This window comes from Olea europaea, chromosome 8, assembly GCF_002742605.1.
Source record: "Olea europaea var. sylvestris chromosome 8, O_europaea_v1, whole genome shotgun sequence".
Lineage (NCBI taxonomy): Eukaryota > Viridiplantae > Streptophyta > Magnoliopsida > Lamiales > Oleaceae > Olea > Olea europaea.
In genome coordinates, this window is record NC_036244.1 from 17,860,404 (window position 1) to 17,882,438 (window position 22,035).

Sequence of the window (22,035 nt, forward strand, 5' to 3'; positions counted from 1 at the left end):
GCAAATGGAAAAAAATTTAGCACACACAAAAAAATTATTAAGGTAGGACAAATTTAGTATGAATGGCATAATTCTATTCAAACAATAGATAGTATAAGTTTAATTTCTTTAGGCCTCTCAATTTTGTTTTATTTTTCCCTTTCTTCTTTTATGTCTCTCTTTATCATTTTGAGTTTTTTTGGAGGTGGAAATCGTATTTGTTATGAGGAGAAGAGGCACCTTAGAAGTAGGGTACTCTTATGTTCAATGTCTTGTACAATAAAACTAGAATGTATAACCAAGTTTATTGTGGAAAATAAATAAATAAATAAATCTCTGGAGCTCTATCAACCCAATCAAGACTTTTTATTTTTTATTTTTTACCAATAACTATTGGTAGGTTTAAATTGCAGAATGGATTGAAACCATTGGTAGCAAGCCCAAGCATAAGACTCCTTGGATCCTCAGCAAATTCAAGGCACTTCTTGTCAATAAATCCCATGACAACAAATCCAGTTGACACATTTTAGTATCTGCACTTCTATCAGTTGAATGCCATTTTCAAATTTAGGTTTGATAGGAATTTATCTTAAGACTTTAGATGGTACACTTTTACTCTTTCGTGATGGTTTATCAACCTTCCATCTCGAACAATATCATTTTCGTTAACACTTTTAGTTCTTTTTCGTCTTTTCTAAACAAACAACAATCATTGACACATGAGTGAATCTTCTCATATCTTAAATAAAATGTCTATAAATATCCTATAAAATTTTTAATTCCATTATCTGACAAACCATTAATAGTTTTCCACTTATATAAGGCCGCAATTGAAGACAATTTTGTGCATTATGTACTGCCTGGATACAAAGGATTTGCTATGTCCTTCACCAGTTGACTAATATCATCATCTAAACCCTCTTCAAAAGCTTCAATAATATGTTTCTCATATATGTGTGCAGCTTTGAATAAATCAGCTTGTTATAGGACGTCCCTTGTTACTTATTAGTTTTTTCTCCATCGTGGAACCAATTTGTGTTGTGTATGATCCATTCTTCTTATGACCAAATGGTCAGGAAAAATATTTTCATATTGATGGCTTAAGTTTTGACAATCCTTACAAGGACATGAATTATTATTATTATTATTATTTGTAAAAAAAATAAACTGAGGATAAAAGATAAACACAGTGCTTGAATTGTGTTGCTCTCTTGTTCACTTTGTGCTTGTATTGATTTCCAATATGTATAGGATTACATGTAACAAACTTCAGAGATTATAGTAGTACCAAAAGTTTATTTAGCTAATGCTTATTATTTGGTTTTGATAGGAACTGATTCAAAGAAATGAGGATAGAAACCAGGTTCTGCTGCGTTATCTACTTATCTTTGGCTGCTGTTTTTTGTTGTTGTAACTGATCACTTGATTTCTGCAACTGATTATGAGTGGATTGGACACATATTATTATTATTATTATTATTATTATTATTATTATTATTATTATTATTATTATTATTATTATTTTGAATTGCCTAAATTAATTGAGAAGTGTTGAATTATTATTTTTTTCTTATTTTTGATGTTTTTATCTACACTTCTATAAAGCTCTGACAAATTCAAAAGACAACTTTAATAGTCACATAAAATATAAATTAAAAAAAAAAAGAATACAACAAAAAATATTATTCAAATAGTATAAAGGATCATACCACAAAGTAGTGAGATCAAAATATGTTGGAAATTGATATCAATTCATCCATTTGTTCAGATGGTGAATTTATTTGAAAGCTAGAATAAATATAAAGATGGAAAAATAACCTTACAAAAATTTACTTGAAAAACTTTCAAATCGGAGAAAAACCATGGACTATCAAAGACAGATGCTTCCACAATATATAAGAAAAATTTGTACAATCAAAATGAATCCCTCATACACACCCCAAAACTGAAACCGAGTGAAACTACAAAGAATCTCAAGTCTCATTCCAAGATAGTCCATGATTTTCTTAAACTTCATAAAAATAAAATCTTAAGGGGAGAACTATATGTATAAGGACATAAAAGGGGAGCTCTTCCTTTTTTTTAAAAAAAATTTATTCTACATGTAATTCACAATTGTCACATTAGAAAGTACATATTTTATTTGGAAAGCTCAAACGCACTCCTATATTTTAATTAAACATATAATAAAGTAAAAGTCTCAATAATCTCCATGGCTTTTCTCCAAAACGGAATTTCTTTCGTTCTCGTCCAAATCAAATAATGTACCTTCACCATAGTTTCGTCTTTTTCACTCTCTTGATCATGCCATTTGGAAAATCTTGATGAATTCTCTCTTTTAGAGCAACAATTTTTCAAAACAAAGAATTAACACACTCTACCATAAAGAGTATAAACACTTAGAATTACCAAATTCTAAGAATTTCATCAGCTCATGTTCAACAAATTTGCTGAAAATCATGGTGCAATCCCCATGTTTGTCTTTCCCGAAAGTTTGTTAGTCATCAACATAAATTTCACCACACACCCCGAAAGGTCAAAGAAGTTGGTGACCTAATGACAGGGGAGCCAACCCACCTTAATGACAAAAAAAAATAGGGTTGATCAAATTCTATTGAGTCTGACTCATGGTGATCATTTATCAAAGAATAACTTTGATTATCAAATGATCAATGCCAAACAAAGCCTATATGCAAATTGTAGACTTGCTAATAATAACATATCTATCATGACAACTTTATGACCAAAATCATTTTATAAGGATAATCTTGTTTCTGATGGAGAAAAGAAACACATTGTTAGAGACATTGACGATTTGATACTACTCGTTGGGGATTGAGATCATTTTCTTGATATGTCCACATGATCATTGCTTAAAGAATTTACTTAGAAGCTAGAAATGTATAAAAGATCGGAAAAAAAAAATAGTAATGGAAAGGTTTATGTGGAAAACTCTCAAATTGAAGAAAATCACAAACCGCCAAAGATCGAGGTTTCCACTGCATAAAAACACTTGTACAATTACATAGATATCTCACACACCTCAAAACCTGCAAGCACAACCTAACATTGGACCGGGTGAGACAACAAATTAAGCATCATTCAAGATAGTCCATGACCATTTTAAATTTGGTACAAACAAATACTAAGAGGAAGACTCTATTTTTAGGAATACAAAAGAAGAGCCTTTTGATTTCTATTCAAAACTGAAGAATTCAAAATAGTCTTATTACATGAAAGAAATAAAAAAATATTCATTTGGATTCGACAAATACAATCCTATTTAATTTGGACAATATCAAATTAAAATCCCAACAAAACACTCCCTTTCATGGAAATTTTAAGCGAGAAGCCTCAGTCGAGAAACTAGATAATTCGATGAACATCAATCCATAGTATACGGTTTACAAATACAGCTAATAAGTGATCCTTAGATTTGATATCAACTAGGAATATTATGGGTAGATTGTTACACTTTGATGGTGTTGGATGTGACTCTTTCTAAGGATGACAAATACAACATTAATTTTGAGTGATGATGAGAAGCACATGAAGACTCATGAATGATCAAAAATGTATTTATTACTTTTAGATACTAAGAGATCTCCTGAAGTTCGTGAACTAAAGTTCTGATTCTTGAATGAGGCGGAGTTATGATTTGCAAAGAATTTCAAGTAAACCTAAATAAGTCAATTGCTTTAGTGACAAGAACGCAATTTGTGAAATGGGATTAACAATAATTTGGTATCTCGAGACATATTTAATGAAGGTACTTTTTTTTCAGTTAAGTGAACATTTAAGACCTTGTCATACCACATGACATATTTCGTCACATGAGTTATCTTGACAAATTGATAGATTTCAATATTGGACAAAAAAAAAATGCAGGTTAATTAATTGGTCAATTTAATAGATTTATCTTAATGTTATTCATCGTCATGATCGAGAACCTAATGAATTATCCATTAGAGTATTCAGATTTTTTAGCACAAAATTAAAGAACAAATTTAAGCCTATTTGTCCAGCCTCTAATTAGAAGGCAAAATTCCAACACTGAGAAAGCGTAAAGAAGTAAACTTTTAACTACATTTAAATTATCCTTGCTCAGTTATCACAAGATATATAGTTAGATGTTCAAGTACAATAACTGGTGTGTTCACGTGTAGATCACATGACTTCCAACGTGATAATCATATTGACAATTCTTACTTTCATGTGCACTTCTAAATTACACGACACTCGACATTTAACCGATTTTTTTTTCTTAATTAAATGTACCAAACCTTGGAAACAAATATATTGAATTATGGTATGGACCTTAGTACTTTTTCACATGGGAGAAAGGAAAGGAGGGGCGAGTTTCGATCAATACCTTATAATTGGTTTTCCATTGTGTTAGGATTTTATTTTTTATTTTCGTTTTGTAAACTTATCCATGTACAAAAAGGAGAATGTGTACAAAATTAGGTAGCAAAAAACAGGTATGAGCATCTGGTTTAGAGTTCCAAGAATTAAAATATGATATGGATTGTTAAATTAGTTTAATTTAGGATTCACATGCAATGTTTGGAGTCAATTAAGAAAATATTTTGAGAGTGGAAACAATAATTTTTTGGAGTTTTTCTTTGAGGGTGTGTAGTTTTTGACCTTTTTTATTGTATTTTTGCCGAATTAAATTTTATTTAAATTTTCTGGTTCGAGACAATTCGTCATCACATTAAAATTATATAGAGTGGAACCTCCATAAATTAATACCATTGGGACTAAGAAAATATATTAGTTCAACACATATTAATTAACCTTTTGACTAATAAGTTACTAACATATGAAGATATCCTTCTTCTTCTTCTTTTTTCCTTGAAAATATTGTGTCTAACATCCTTTTATTGTAATTAAATTAAATTTTTGTTTTAGAAACTAACTATATATTTTATTTAGACAAGTAAAATTCATGAATTTACAATTTCCAAAGTATGTATAAATTCCAAAAGTATAATATTACATTGTTCAATGTACACTATTGTTCTATTCAAGATCATGGATTTAGTTGCATATATAAGATCACAAAATTTTTTCAATGATATATTATTTTATAAACTTATCATATTATCAGTTTAACACATCGGTCAATGAAAAGTTATTATTTAATAGAGAAAACGATATGTCAAATTTTCTAGTCTATAGAAGAATAAAGCTTTTTTGCTGGAAAATGTTTGACACTTTGATTGACATACACTCACATGCGCATGAGACCTGCAATATTAGATAATGCCAAAAAAGTTGGTCGCCCCACCCTATTGTGAATGAAACCATCCCTGACAGCATAGCCTGATTGTGTATAGAAATTGGTATCTAGTCTAGGTCTTCAGAGAAAAATTAGAGGGTTGAATTAATAGTTAGACTCACATTAATTTCTACATGTAGTTGAAGAAATTAAGCAAAGAGACATTTAATTTCCGTGTTGAAATCTTAGGTGATGAGAAAAACCTTGCTTGGTCTATGGTGTGTTGATATATATGGATGATATTAATTACTACAATTTGATAAATTAATTATTAGTGGTTAATTTCTTACTTTGACTTGTTAAGATGATGTTTCATTTTTTGTTGGTCCAAGAGAATTCAATGCAGATTTTAATACATTTTAGTATGACTAATAGATTTAGGTGCATACGATGTACAAAAGTCTTTTGTAGTTAGCATTGAACAGAAGAATACACATCACAAAAGTTGATAACTTGAAAAGCATGACATTTGTAGTTAATTTTCTTGTTCTTGTACTAAACGATACAACATAATCGAATAGACATAAAATCAACATCTTAAAATTTAATGGCATATTTCAGAGTTCACATTTAACTTTACCGAATCAAGCAATTGACAAATTTTATTACATGTCCCTCCTTTGATTTTATTTAATTAAAACTAGTTCAACATATCAAATATGACCTAAGCCAAAAATAGTAAATAGATAAACAAATAAGAGCATGTTTGAGCCACATTATAATGAGAATGAGAATGAGAAATAGAGCCGTTATGGGCTCCACACCAGAGATAGAAATTCAAAAATGGTGGCTTGATGTGATGGATAACGGTCATATTTTTCATTTTAATGAAGTAAAAATGTGGCTCAAACAGAGGCTAAATAAGGTATCAATCATATTCTATAACCTTTGTCCACCCTCTCAAGAACCATTCAAGACCATTAGTCAATGAGTTAATGTGCACAAGTTTTATGTTTGTACTTGTTTTGCCTTACCAGTAGCCATGAATGAGTGGTTTCATATAGACTAATTTATGGTTGGACCACTCTCCAACGCGTACTTGGACGGTTGAACCATCATTGAACACTGAGTAAATGCACAATCACTAGATCCAAGTTAGTCACGGCGGAGCACCGTCCATTCTTGGTGGCGCTACCCTTATCTGGGTTCACGTTTACGGCGGTGGGATAAACATTGAAGTAGTTCGTGGTGTCGTGGAATAGTGAAACATTCACATATGCCCCTCATATCAAGAAAGGTATAAAATTGGACAAATGGACAATGTTTAATAATGCTTCAACATGTGATATATCTTTTCTTTACCATTTACCAATCTGAGACAACATTCAAATTGTAAATGCTTAGGAACATTTAGTACGCTAAATTAAGTCCAATGGTTGATTTAGCTAAAATAGCATATACAAATTTAAGTCGTGGATAACAACTAATTTTAACCATACTATTGATATAGTTTTTTGTTACTATTACCAGTCTTGTCGCTACTTGCTATATAAATCCCTTTTATACTATTCAACGAAAGCAAAAATCCCACAAAGATAGATTGAATTGGCGACCTATTTTTAAATTAGAGGCATAAGGAATTAAGAGTTTAATAGCACAGAATACAAGAAATACAAATGGGTCTAATTGAAGAACGACAATTTTTATTAATGTTTCAACTACACATTTCATCTATTTTTATCAAATATATTGAAAAATTTAATTTTTTAACCAAACCAACCATAGGCTAAATAAAAATTTGAATAACTAGTTAGGTAATTTAATTTGTAAGTTATTGCTATTAAAGTTTACATAGATTGGGAAGAGGTATTTTGTATTTTGTATTTTGACTATCGTTTCTAGATAAATGTTGTTAATATATTATTATTTGAATTCTCGGATTTCTATTTCTATTGAGCTCCACTTTAAAGAATTTTTACTTGTTTCTATTGCGAAACTTACAACTTCATAGTCTTAACAAAAGCAATACAAAAGCTAATAGATTTGATCTATTTGACGAATAATCCCTCATTATTCATAAAAGTTACTCAAAGAGTTTCTATCAAATCTCAATGAATTTTATAAATATTGAAAATATAGTATTAGTGTTAACTTTATCATCTCATTTTTTAGGGAAAAAAATATACTTTAAGTCACAATCCAAAAAGAAGATATTTAGAATAATTACAACACGAACACTTTGTTCCAAAAGTAGATCAATGGAAGAAAAAAAAAATCAAATTTCGATGCAAATAATTAAGAATAAAATTACTAAAAGTGGACTAATTGTACCATTAAGTAACTTAAAAGTTAAAAATTCAATCACAAATTTTGACTTTTTAAGACAAAAAAGACAAAAAGAAAACATTTAAGCAACGAATCAGTCACAGGCTCATCAGACCCACTAACTGACACGTGTCACACTTTTTGACGTGCACATGTAACTCTCACTAACCATCAGATCAGGTCAAATCCAACGGTCAATTAAAATCGAAAAAAAAAATAGAAAAATTAGGCACATGATCGTGTTGTACCGTAACTTCCATTAGTACCCCATTAGATGCCCCTTGTTAAAATCTGAACTGCCAGTTTCACTTCACTCAGCAGATTTCTTGAGGACAAATTTCTCCTGTTTTAAGCAAAGAAGCGATTCTTTTTCACTTTTATTTCAAGAAATCATACCATAAGTACTCGTTATTCTTCCTTTTTATTGAATAATCTTTGTGCGGTTCTTTTTCTTTTACGTTATTTTTGGTGTTTTTGTGAATGCTGAGGATTAGGTGAATGTTTTTGGTATTTTGGTTTATGGGTTTGATCTATGATTGATTGTACACTACGGAAGTCCTGACAGTTCAAAAATGGCGGGTGAAATTGAAGAGCCTTTCAGGCTTAATTTTCAGGTACCATTTTATGAATTTTTTGTTTTATTTGTCTTTTGAGGTTTTGGATCTGTTCATATGATGAAGTAATGATTTGATCTGTGTTTTGTTGGTGCATGATGAGTTTGTTGCCATGATTCTACTTTTTCTCATTTTGGCTTCTATTTTTTTTTATTTTTTATTTTATTTTTTTTTTAATTTTAATCTCGTATTGGTTTCAGATACTTTTTCCGGAAGATGTTATGCAATTTGAAATTTTGATTAAAAATGATTTAATGTGCACTGCAAGCTAATTTTGACATTAGATCAGGCTCTGATTCAATGTTGAACACAGTTTCTGATAGCTTAAAACTGTTAACATTCTTTCAGAAGCATGGAATGGGCACCCTGGAATTAAAATTATATGAGGTTGTGGTCATGAATAAACAATACAGTTTTGTTTGAGTTTCAGTTCTGGACATGATTGCGTAGTAGAATGGATAAGCCCTAAATCCATATCTATTCTGGAATGTTGTTGATAATGGAAATATCCTATTTCTTTCAGTTATTGATCACTACTATGTTTTAATGTTGCACTTAAACAATATAACTATATATTAGCATTGGAGGATGAAGTTCGTGCTTTAGATTAATAAGGTCTAAAACAATGTTTATTTATGATTGATGAGATGAGAAATCGTTACTCTGTTAAGTGTCAGATAGTTTTATGAAATCAAGAAGTAAATATCTAGTGTTTCCAGCAACATGAAATTGAGGCTTCGAAATTGGAAGCCGATAACAAATATAGAATCCTCTTCAATTGACTATAATGGTAAGCATAAAGCATGTTAACATTAATACCGAAGATCGTACTTTCTAGAGCAGTTTTCAATATTGTAGACATTTATAAAATTCGTTGCTTTCTGACATACGGGAGGGAATTTTCTTACTTGATTGAAATTTATTTTAAAGAGAGTGAACTCATCCAATCTAGCATAAGATATTAGGACTCCAAAGTGGCATCTTCATTGCTAATTTGCTATTATTATTCAAAGATCAGCTGAATTTTCACAAAGGCTTGTACCAGGTCTTGGAAAAAGAAGTTGAGTGTGTCTTCTGTGTTAAACTAATCAATAGTGTGCATGCAATTGCTGAAATCAATTCTAACTATTTGTGAACATGTAAACTGTTTGGCATTTTTTATGTCTCCTAATGAAAAATATATAATCCCATTTAGTATATTTTCCTGGACTTCTTACTTTTCACCTCTCAATATCTACTTTCTTGAAATGAACAGGCAGATACTCTACATTCTGGCTCTATCTCATTTGGAAGGTTTGAAACAGAAACTCTTTGTTGGGAGCGGAGGTCATCCTTCTCTCACAACAAATATTTGGAAGAGGTAGAAAAATACTCAAAACGGGGTTCAGTTACGGAAAAAAAGGCTTACTTTGAGGCTCATTTTAGAAAGAGGGGACTTCTGGGTCAGAGATCATCTGAGTGCCAGAATGGGACAGAATATCAATGCAGTGAAAACATCATCTCAGAAAACGCGGGTTATGATGAGCAACACAAGCACAAGGATGGGGCCAACTGTTCTGCACATTTTGATCAGAGTTCACACGGTTCAGTACATGACAGAGAGCATGAAATTCCTGAATCCAAATCTGAAAGAGGAGAGCTTGCTACATCATTTTATGAACTTAAGGTTGAATCTGCATCTGATACCAACAGTGCAGACTTTGTTACTGAACATGAAAAGACAGAAGAAGCAAATCACGCTGAATTTGGCAAGTTACTGCCAACCAATTCTTTCTCAGATGCTGAAATAGAACAGATTGTTCAGGAAGAAGGATCCAGTTTGGATACAAGGCATATGACGACAGCGGACATTGAATTGCATCCTATTAATCATGTTGCTGAGGTAAATATTGGTGCTAGACCAGAAAACCAACAAGGCCACTCAGGCCTGTATATTGAGGTGAGACTTTTATGAATAAAAAAAACCAATGAGGCCAGTATTTTCTCTTTTGATAGTTCGAAACTAGTTGTTGTGTTGATTTGATTCTGTAATGAATTTTTGGACTATGATATTGAGATGTTAGTTTCTAGATGCATTTGGTAATTAAGTTTACTTTCTTTGTTGTGTTTGGAGTTGTGTTCTCTTTCTTAAATAAGATCTTTGTGCCCATCGCATCTTTTCCTTGCTTTACATGGGCTACTATCTGGAATATAGGGGAGGATTGCATCGGAAATCAAACATGGGAAGCCAAGATCATCTCAAGTTAGTGTTGCACACAAGAAGAGAAGTATGATTAGTGAGGCTTATAAAGGTTCTGGAACAAAACCTAGAGTAAAAGTCAATGATACTCCAGTAAGATCCAAGGCAGAAAAGAAGACTTCACATGCGGTTACTCAGAACAAGTGTTCAATGCACCAATTGCCCAAATATGAGGTGATTTTTTACTTATGTGTATGCTATTCAAGTAATTAAATTTTCAAAGCCAAAGCAAGATCATTTTTTTGCTGTCTTTGTATAATTTGTAATTGTTTGCTGCTACTGTATCGTTTTGTCTAATCAGTATTCTTGGACTATTATGATGTTCGTATAATTGACTGGCTCTCCCTTTCCACAGGTTTTACCAGGTTCAAAGGCAAAAGTTTGCCCAGAGATAAAAAGGTAGTTATTTTCTCATTCTGGTAGTCCAGTGGAGCCAAATTTGTTTTTCTATCATGAATTGTAATACCAATGATCACCTCCTTCTGATTTAAGCACTAAGAAAGAATCAGGAATCCAGAAAGTTTCAGTGTCCCAGCCTTTGTCATTGAAGAAGACTGCCACTACTGCATGTCAAAGTGCAAACAGGTTTTTACAGGAAACAAAATTAGTAATTTACATTATATTTGTGCGATGAGTTTTTCTGATCTCATATATGTATAATGCTGCTTAGGCTCTCACAAGCCACACGTTTAACACCAGGCATGAGGCAGAGTGTCTCTGATTTCAATTCCAGAAGTGGTGAATGTGCAGAGAGAAGGAAACAGGCAAGAAAGCTCACTATTCCGGCAATTGAAACATGGTTATAAAACAACTACATCTCAAAGTCTGATAAAGTTCCTTTATATTTGTTTTAGTATCATATGAAGTTAGAAGGGAAAGCGCATGCAAGAGAGAATGAAATTGACCAACTTCAAGCAAAATTTCAGGCAACAATCTGTAGAAAATATTTTTAACTAGGAAATAATTTCCTTTTCTATTAACGTTCAAGATCAGGGCACATGGATGGATTACCTAACAACCATTTGGAAATTAGCGTTTGTTTCTCTTGGATATACTGATAATTATGTTAGTTTTTTTTCTAGGAGAGTAGAAATTGCATAAAAGAAATGTGTCATGCTGTTGTCCTATTAAATTTGTGTTGTTACGCGCCCACATCACTTTGTAGTTTGAAAAATGTTAAGTTGGCTTGCGTTTTGTTTTTATCAGGAAAAGGAGAGAGCAGAAATTAAAGAGATGAGAAGAAGCCTCAACTTCAAAGCCTCACCTATGCCTTCCTTCTATCATAGAACTGGGCAAGAGTCAGATAGTAGCAAGGTATATAAAAAAAAAAAATTTCTTTGTTCTTCTAATGCCTTAAGTAACGTTGAGACATCTCACATTAACCCTTTATAGTGCTATTGGATCAATATGTTTCGTGCATTTGACTGAATCCTTTTACTAAAATAATCATTCGATCTTCTTTATTGAGTTCTTGAGAAAATTTTGCTTTTTGGTTGTGATCATCATGGAATACTACCATAAATGGAATTTTTATATTTCTAAAGCCCATACTTGGATTTAGATCAAAATCGTTGCAAAATGTGCTTTCTCATATGGCCCTAATATTAATATTGAAGAAAAGATTACAAACCAGATGGAAGCAAAGTTCATTGTGGTTCCTTTAATTTTCGTCCAGAAACCATTTTTAAACCTTGAAACATGGCACCATATTGTTTTAGTTCAAGAAAGATCTTTGATCATTCGCACAGATTAAAAGATAGAATGACGTCACAAGAATGAACGAGTTTTTTGAAAAAGTAGAAATTGCACATAACTTGCTTAGAGGCCTTTGCTCGATGTGCTTCGTCCTATTCCCCCTGTCAAAGCCAAAACCTACTATCTTTGATATTGTATTATTTAAATCTTTTATCCATAGCATGATTTTGAATTGTCATGCTTCATGCTGTGCAATGTGCATTTCTTTGTGATTAATTCTTTCTTTTGATCAAGGTTTTTTGTCATACAAAAATAGCTAAAAACTGACAGGGAATCTTCAGATAGAACGAATTTCTAGTCTAAGTACAATTTGAATGTGGAACATTCGCTGCACATCACATTGCAGATGTTCCTTTTTGTTGATATTGTTTACTTGTCATAATTTCTTTAATATGCTCTTTACTCTTCGGCATTCGAATTACAATCTTTCCTTAGCTTTGCAAAGTACTTTCAAATAATTTACTAGAATCATCAGTTAGTGAAGAATTTGTTCCCTGAGATGCTTTGTATACAGGCCGTATCAAGTATCAATGAAACAAGCACACAAAGGACTAAATCTTCAAGTTCCAGTTTCAGAATTTCTGAAAGATCTTCATCAAGTTCAAGCAAAGGGACTAATCAAGCCCTTTCCATCAGCAAACCTCTAAAGTCGCCATTCGTCTCAGGAGCAACCAGCTGCCATTCAACAGTCACTTCTGATAGCAAACCATCATCTCCAGCATCTCTGGAAGGAGAAACGAGCAATAATCATCCAATACAAGCTGCAGAAAACAATACAGTAGGTAGGATGAAACAGCAAGAGAAAGAGAAGCATATAAACATTCGGAGCCATAAAGTGCCAAAAGGTAACAAGATTTATGAAGGTCCAAAAGTTGATGGGAAGCAGAAGCCCAAAAATGGGAGGCATAGCTGTACTTCAGTGTACGGTAGTTCAAGAACTGGTCGTCTGGCAGTTGGTGTTGCCACGTGAATGTGATTTCCTTCTCCGTACAAGCATGTTTCCTTGTGGTTGGCCCAGCATCAAACTGTATCCGTGTTCCTTTACGAGGTTGTACGATGCAATTTTTTATTACGGGAAGTTAGTTTTCCCCACTGAATAAGTTGTATGGGATGTAAAGTTTAGTTCGATAGTTATTAATAACTAAGCATATCGTTTGAGAACTCAAATGTTCGTCCTAAATTATCTTGAGACCGCAATGTGACACTGAATTAACTTAAGTTCATGAAATTATCAGATTACTACCTTATTTGGCTTTGCTCATTATCTGATGCAACAGTTGCCGAATTTTTAGACGGTGCGTTGAATTGTGGGGAACCTTGCGTCATTTTTGCTTCAGTTTTTGTTGAGTTTTCACTTAAAGGTTGGTAAGCAGTGACGTACAAATTTCTTGGCTGATGCTGATTCATCAAACGGACTTTCTAGCTCCAGCATAAGCAAAAATGTCTTATCGTTTAATGGACATGGCCTAGCAGAGTGCAAGTCGAGCGTCCAGTGTACATTAGGCCAAAAATGGGGATTGCACACGACCCATATGGGAAATGCAACACTCTTATTTCTTTACCACGCACGAATTTGACATCATAGAGTTCAAAATTATTTCAAGGAAAGATGTAAATTGGTGAAGAGCAATCAATTATATATGTTAATCATCAAGATGTATGTGTTGTATGAAAATACAAATAAATAATAAATAAAAATAATATTATTCTAAAAAAATTGGTCCCACATTTACCTACCCAATTAGAAAATTCCAGCAGTTAGGTGACGAGTCTTAGTTTTATACTCTCTGTCTTCTAATATGCATAATTCCATGTGGAAAGTGTAGCAAAGTTCTACTTTTCTACCATCTCTATCAATTTTTTCTTGTCATGTGCCTTTATTTGGTTTTCAAACATATTTTGACAATAACTGTGATCTAGAAATTTCACAACCCACTTCATATAATTTGGAACGGAGCGTTGGGGTCTCAATAATTTTGGTTGGTGCTCATCTGATAGATTTTAAGTGATAAATAAATTAAAAGAGAGAATACTTGCATCTATATAAAGATGTATATATACAAGAGACGCTAGCAATCTCCATAGAACTTGTTAAATTAAACAGATATAAATTAACCGACTGGTGGGAGCAAGAAGTTTGGGATATGTATGGTGTTTATTCTATCAATCATCTAGATTTACGCTGTATATCAACAGATTATGGTTTCAAGGGTCGATTCGGATGAGATCCAATATAGATCCAACTTTCGATTCACTCGTAAGAGTATGGGGTGTTATATTGGGAATGATCGGGATAGCTCAGTTGGTAGAGTGAAAATCCTCATAAGTATATATTTTAATTTAGCATAATTGTGACAAAAAATAAATAACAATTTTATAGAGAATAAATTTTCCACTTTTGTGCGACTTTTGTTAAGAGAGGGGGGGGGGGGGGGGGATGTTTGCACCGCTTTCATCGTATTTTTTCTCATGTTCTCCAAAGCAGTATTGATGAAATTCAATTTCATTTTTGTTCACATAGATTTTGATTGGAAATTTATAAGTTTTGGAACTTTGATTCATTACAGAAATGAGATAACTTTTTTAGGGAAAATTGTAACAGTGGTCCCTAACCTTTTCGTTTTTATCCTAATCTTCATTTTGTGCCAATGAAGGTCCCCAACCTTTCATAAATATGCACTTGAGGTCCATTTGAATGGAAACCGTCCAAAACACCGTCAATTGATCAGGAAAATTCCTTGAACTATCTCCTATCGCAACGGTTTTATTGAATGATGATATCTTTTTGGATAATGATTTTGGATGGTGTTTTGGATGATTTTATTGGATGTTGATTCCTTAATTTTTTCAGTCAATTGATAATGTTTTGGATGGTTTCAGTCCAGATGGACTTCGGGTACATATTTATGAGAGGTAAGGAACTTCCGTTGACACAAAATGAAGGCTAAAGACCGCTGCTGCAACCCCCCCCTCCCCTCCCTTCTTTTAATCAATTTTGAAATGAAGCAATTTTGATTGATGATGATACATGCACTTAACTCTGTATTATGTTAAATATATTTTATTCTTCTAAGCAATGTGCTCCCGTGTTCTCAATTAAAATTTTGTTTTTACATTCATTTTCAAACATTTCTTTAACATTCATATAGTGTGGGGATGAAGATTCTTCGTCATCCCAAGTATATATCAAGACGAAAAACACTTCCAATAATAATTTTCAGCATGTAACATTTTTCTTTATTTTTTTTTTCTCTCTCTAGCTACAATGTTCAATCCCTTGCTCAAATTAGGCACTATTCAACATTGCTTTCAGTTACTTCAAAATAATTTTAGTTTTACCTTTGAAATAAATATATCTTCACTATGAGAAAGAATTATAAAATTATGTAATTCGCAATATGATTCGAACTATACAAATTTAGCCCTTGTTTGAGCCCTATTCTTTAAGAAAAATGCATTTTTAAACAGTATTTTAATATCATTTCAATAACACATTTTTCAATAAAATAATATTACGCGTAAATTAAGAACTTTTTTTTTATTTTTTAACCACACATTTCTCATTAATACACTATTCAAAAATATATTTCCCCCCTAAAATGGGGCTCAAAAAAGGGCTTAGTGATTTTTTTTTCCTTCCCTGAATTTGAGATGTATGAAATCTATATGCTTCTAGCACCTGCATGAGACGAGATATTATTAGGGTTCGACTTCTCCAATTTACTTCAATGATAGAATGCAAAATGGTATCGGTACTTAGTGTAGGAGCTCTCTCAAAAGTAAGGTCTATATTGGAAAATTATATGATTGACCAAAATGCATCACATAGTTTGGACAATATTACAACCTGAATATAAAACCATATTTGTCAGCCCAGGTGACCCCAAGAGCGTAAAGGTGACCTTTTGGAATCGTTTCAGTTTTTGGTTTGATTTCTTTTTGTTCATTATTAAATTTATTTATTTTATTTTTGTACGAAAATTGCAAACGAAATTGATTTTTTATGCTAACCATTTGTTTACACTTTAGTGCGTAAAAATGAAATAGATTCTTACGAATTCGTTATAATGCAATTAAAAATGATTCGGGTTTTTTACAAAAGAATTAGTGGGGTGAGTAGAGCCGTTAATTTTAGAAACGAGCCAGCTCATGCTCAGCTTGTCCCATTTGTGAGTGTGTGCTAGTTCGCAAGGTGGGGCAAGCCTAGCAACTCAATTCAGCCTACTTGATACTCTTACTTGGAGGAGAAATATATTAATAAATTTTTTATTGGTATTGAAAATTGTTAAATTACCAATTATCTCATCTTGGATTCGACCGAAAATTGGGGTGAATTAGGTCGAGAATTGGACAAATATTTATAATAGATACATGTTTCTTTTGTTACATGTTTAGGCGTCTAGAATCTCAATAATTTTCTTGTTCATTTTTGTGGTTCGTAAAAAAACTTTGAATGTCGTGACTGTGATATAGTCTAGCTGAAATTCACCTACAATACTTGAGAGTTTGGATATTTGAGGAATTATTTATGATTGTGGCTTTGGAAAATTTTATCTTTGATAGTCCAAATGTTTATCCTTTCAATTTTAAAAATTTTCAGTCAGGACCTCACTATAGAGTCAAACGAAATAATTGTTAATCACCTTATAAAAAAGTTTATACTGTTAAGGAATTAACTCATTGATTTTTTCTGAATTTAGTATTAGACACACCTTCACATGTGAAACTTAAATTCATTTTTCATATAAAATGTGTACAGTTTTTATTAACAGTTATCGAAGAGACTTGAACTCCTTAATTCTTTTGCTTAGATAGGAGTTAAATGATACTATATTAACTGCTATATTTTTATTTGTTTAAATTTAGTCCAATGGAATAACAGCCCAGTGGCTATAGAATTCCAGATTATAATGACGTTTCAATCACATTGGTAAAAATTAAATGGTTTGGAACATGTGTTATTTTCTTCAAAATATTAAGGCCCGTTTGGGAGTAATTTTTCACCCCAAAAAATTAATTTTTTAATCATTATCTCATTATTTTAGTCGTAGCTTTTGACTTCTTCTCTTACATGGGGCCCTCACTTTTCTCTTAACGGTCAAAAAATCAATTCTCAAAATCACTACCAAATAGGCCCTAATTAAATGGTATAGATTTCGAAACATTCTTAAAAAAGGATTTTATATTATAAAGAATAAAACATAATGATATTCCTGCTTGAAATTTCACACCATACTCAAACAAAAAAGTGATTAGATCCACAAAATGAAGCAAAGTATACTCAATTTTTTTATTTTTTTTTATTTTTATAAGCTGAATTAAGATCTTGACGTAATGATGATAAAACACAGTAGAAAACAATTTTTTTTAAGGGTAATTGGCACAAAACGTCCCTACCTTTAAGGTTTATTGTGGAAAACGTCCATACCCTTCATTTTTTGACGTTTTTGTCCTTATTTTCACATTTCATTGCAAAAAACGTCATTTTCACCCCCTTTTAATGTAAAATGATCAAAATACCCTCCTATTTAAATAAAATCCAAAAATAAAGAAAAGAAAAATAAAGAATAAATTACAATTTTAATCCTAAATATTTTAAAAAGTACAAGTCCAAATAATTATTAGAAGGCCTTATAGTACAAAACGTTCATATATTTGGTTTATAGTGTGAAAAACATCCTTACGTTTCAAATTGGTGAAAGTGATGTTTTTCGCAATGAAACGTGAAAATATGGATAAAAACGCAAAAAAAAAAAAATGAAAAGTTGGGATGTTTTTTCTGTAAGAAGTGTCAAACATAGGGATTTTTTTACTATTAGGCTTTATTAAAATATTAAAAATAACAAAAACTCTCTCTCTCTCTCTCTCTCTCTCTCTCTCTCTCTCTCTCTCTCTCTCTCCCCTCTTCTTTTCCAAATGGGACAACCGAAGTGAAAAAACTCCGATCAACCATCACCCAAATCGCCGAACCATTTGTTGATATTTTAAGACCACGAAAAGAGACGTCCTAGTGAGTATAGTTGATTGGTATGTTGGAAAATGGAATGGGTCTCACGGAACAAGTTACGCCTCCAGTATTTGCATTTGTGAGTTGGTTATTTTGGCTTGCAATTTCGAACAAATCTATTGACATGAAGGTTGGATGTTATGTGTAGAGGGAAGTGAGGGCTTTTCGGTGGTATGGCGGTCTAGCAGTCTAACTAGTGGTTTGCTGGAGTTTTTTGGCGTCTAAGGTGGCTGACCTATTTTGGAGAAGAGAGAGCGAGAGAGGGAGAGAGAGTTTTTTGTTATTTTTAACACTTTAATACGGCCTAATAGCAAAAAAATCCCCACGTTTCAAATTTTTTTGCATTTTCATCCTTATTTTCATGTTTCATTGCAGAAAATGTCATTTTTCACCAATTTAAAATGTAGAGACATTTTCACACTATAGGCCAAACGTAGGGACGTTTTGTGCTATTAGACATTTTAATAATTATTTAGACTCACATGTACTTTTTAAAACATTTAGGATTAAAATTGTAATTTATTCTATATTTATTCTTTTATTGTTTTGTTTTATTTAAATGGGAAGGTTTATTGGTCATTTTACATTAAAAAATGATGAAAATGACGTTTTTCACAAAGAAATGTGGAAATAAGGGCAAAAAGGTCAAAAAATGAAAGGGGGGACGTTTTCTGCAATAATCATTAAATGTAAGGACGTTTTATAATAATTATCTGTCATTTTTATTAATTATTTTTTTTCTTTTTCTCATTATTTTTTAATAAATGGGCAATATTTCACTTAAATCATTGAACTTTTAACAAGATTTCATTTTGGTTGCTACATTTTAATCAAAATTTTACTTTGCTCACTGGACTTTTATTTGTAACTACACATTAATTATTTTTGCAGCAGCAATATTTGACAGTGGTGGTGGTGACCATGAAAAAGTTCTTTAAAATATTTTTTCTTACCTTTTTTTTCTTTTTTTCTTTTCTTACTTAGGTGGATGCCACTCCATTTTTCTTTGCTTTTTATTTTATATTTCTACTTGTATTTTTTTATAAACTAAAAACAAGGGCATTTTAGTTTTTTTTTTAATTATATAAATGACTTTTTAAAAATTAAATGGGTGGAAAAGGTGTAAAGGACCATTCATGCACAAACCCGATATGTTGAGGGAGTCATACCAATAATAAAAGAATCGGGGCTATTTGCAAGTAAGGGCCATATGTTAGGCACGTTTGCCCCAATTCCCCAATTTAAATTTTAAATTTTAACTTAAAAGACATCAATAATTTAGTGGGCAAAATAGCCTGAGGACTCCCTAGTATTTCACTTGCCTAAAGATTTTAAGTAAAAATCTTCTAATGAGCATTCTTTTACAATTTTTCTAGTTTTCATTAATGAAATGATATTATTTTATAAAAAGTATCATATAGGCAAAATTTATGATTCTTTAACCCACCCTCCACCAAGATCCAATGAGTTTAGAGTACTCTTACCATACTTTATTACTATGAAATTGAAGTGCACATGGGAGGAGCAGGAAAAGCCTCATCTCCTTGGAGAAATCAATGAGTTATTGCACACTTAAAGTTCCGCCTCATGCCCAATAGTACGATTATCTATCATTAAGTTTGATTTAGCGCTTCTGCAATTCTACTTTTGAGGTACGTACGAATGCCATAAAATCCACATAAAGCGATAAGAAAATCCCAAATTTGAATTGCCTTGCGAACATTTATCAGCCTTTAGCTTCACCCAATCTCCCTATGTTTTGCTCCATTTTGAACAATAAGTGTTCGGGTTTGGAAAGCCTATGACCATGCTCCATTTATCAATTATTTTAAATTGAGAAATTTTTAAGTTCATTTTCCTTGTTTCGAATTTTTTGAGTTTTTCACTGAAAACACTTATAACGTCAAAAAGTCTTTTTGAGTGTTATGTTATAAAATATTCCTTGTTTTTGAAAACTCATTTCTGAAAATAACATACCAAACACATTTTCAGTGTTTTAGAAGATGAAAAATTGAAAATAATCTCAAAATGACAAATCAAATGCACTCTAAAATTTTTTAAGAGGGATAAAGGCTATGCTCTTTGACGTATTGGGGAAAAGCTAAAGATATTCTTTCTCAAATATGTACAACATTGAAGGAACCTTCAAAAGAGTTTTCAATCCCTTGTACAATAAATTTCTTGACAACTAATGCTTGTTTAAGATTAAATTTGGTGTCACATCAATTCTACAATAATGTATTGGCATCATATGACTTGTCATGAATAAATTCTTTTAAGTCAATACTTGTATTAAGTGTCTATTTATTAGGACTTTTGAAAAGTAAAAAATAGTTTTTAGACATGTTTGAATCATTTTTTGAAATTAATTTGTATGATTAGAAAGTTTTTTAAAGAAATTTGGCTTAAGATAATTTTTTCAAAAAGTTCTTCCATATGAATTAGAACTAAAATAAAAATTCTACCAAACCCTAAATATCAAGTAGACTTTGGATGTCATAAATAATCTCTATTCAGTGACATGTGGTCACTTTATTGAATAAGTGATATAAGGAAAGTATATGAACGTTTATCGATACAAGCTTCTACAACATAATATATATTTCAAAATTTTATTTCGGTTTTTCTTGAAGTGACATGTTTCGAACTTTCAAATGTATAATCAATCAACAAATTAATTCTATGTAATTACTCTTTAAAATTGCTTGGACGTGTCACAACTACCAAATTAATATTACACCAAATCAAATAGTAATTAATAATTACGTGTCCATTATTCATTTTGGATAGGTAAAGTCTTTAATGATGTCGCAATTGATTATAAAAGAAAGCTAGTAAACAACAAACTTACCCAACCCCATTCACTAACAAAGAAGTGACACATAATAGACAAGTAGACTAGGTTTAAGAATAAATAACCAATTGGAACATTATTTATGGCCCATTTTAATTGAACCTTCAGCTAATCACATGATGGGTCGACACATCAAAAGGTATGGACCATGTGCTGTCCATTATTCCAAACGTGGGACCCATAATTTGGTTTCACCGAAGTTGATCTCCTCTCTTTTGAATTACTGACAAATTCTGACATCAAGATCAGATAAGAAGTAATTCCTAGGATAAAGAAGAAAATTCTAGAACCATTCAATACTCAATAGTATTTGGAAATAAGAATATCTTCTAATGTTTAACCAAAAATTTTTAAAAATAATTAATTAGAAAACTGGGATTTGTCAAAACAGAGCAAAAATTGGCCAGCTCACTTCAAATATTTATATTTTTAAAAATATCCTTTCACCGTCAATTTTCGATTGTGATGCTCAAGTTAACTTTAAAACATCGAGTTTCATCAACTTAGTAAAAATTAGACATGATCGATAGGTTCCAATTAAAAACTTGAATATTTGAATAAAAATTGGATCAAACATATCGAGCGTACCAGGACAATGTTGATTTAGAGCTCTTGAAAGGGCTTATTTGCCACTTCTTCATAGTTGTAGTGCCAATTATTTATTTTTACCACTTATATTTTAATGTGTGGGAAAGGATAATAAAGATACGGTGAAAAGAATTTATTATGTAAAAGATCATTTCAATCATGTCTTGATGTGATCTTTCTGATTTATTGACTCTAATAAAAATTCTTATTTATAATATATAAATCATTTACTACTTTTTTAATCAATTATTTTTTACGGCATAAATCAAATTTTTAGAAAATTTTCATAAATGTTAATAAAATGTGTAGTTGAAGAGTTGGGAAACATCATAAAAAGTATTGCTAAAATTAAATATTGACTTTAACTTAAAATTTTAATCAATATCATAAAATTAATATTAAAGAATCAAACTTTAGGCAGCCACATCTACACTTAAGGATGCTTCTTAG

At 31.5% G+C, this 22,035-nt stretch overlaps 1 protein-coding gene across 3 annotated transcripts; it reads left to right on the forward strand.

Moving 5' to 3' along the window:
• Positions 1-7,805: 7,805 nt before the first annotated feature.
• On the forward strand, positions 7,806-13,391 carry LOC111399044 (protein WVD2-like 7). Of its 3 annotated transcripts, none has more exons than XM_023026254.1 (9): positions 7,806-8,142; positions 9,398-10,024; positions 10,337-10,555; positions 10,737-10,780; positions 10,874-10,966; positions 11,052-11,145; positions 11,236-11,307; positions 11,588-11,695; positions 12,651-13,391. In XM_023026254.1, the coding sequence occupies exons 1-9, from the start codon at positions 8,101-8,103 to the stop codon at positions 13,104-13,106; spliced, it is 1,755 nt and encodes a 584-aa protein (XP_022882022.1). In that variant the 5' UTR covers positions 7,806-8,100; the 3' UTR covers positions 13,107-13,391. The 3 variants fall into 3 exon arrangements, with proteins under 3 accessions (XP_022882022.1, XP_022882021.1, XP_022882023.1); XM_023026253.1 differs by having other exon boundaries at positions 7,807-8,142; positions 9,398-10,081; XM_023026255.1 differs by lacking the exon at positions 11,236-11,307 and having other exon boundaries at positions 7,807-8,142; positions 9,398-10,081.
• Positions 13,392-22,035: the final 8,644 nt, after the last annotated feature.

Coding starts and splice junctions, on each gene's coding strand:
- LOC111399044 (XM_023026253.1), top strand. CDS start 8,101: ATGGCGGGTGAAATTGAAGAGCCTTTCAGGCTTAATTTTCAG. Junction 8,143..9,397: donor CTTTCAGGCTTAATTTTCAG/GTACCATTTTAT, acceptor TGAAATGAACAG/GCAGATACTCTACATTCTGG. Junction 11,308..11,587: donor AACTTCAAGCAAAATTTCAG/GCAACAATCTGT, acceptor TGTTTTTATCAG/GAAAAGGAGAGAGCAGAAAT.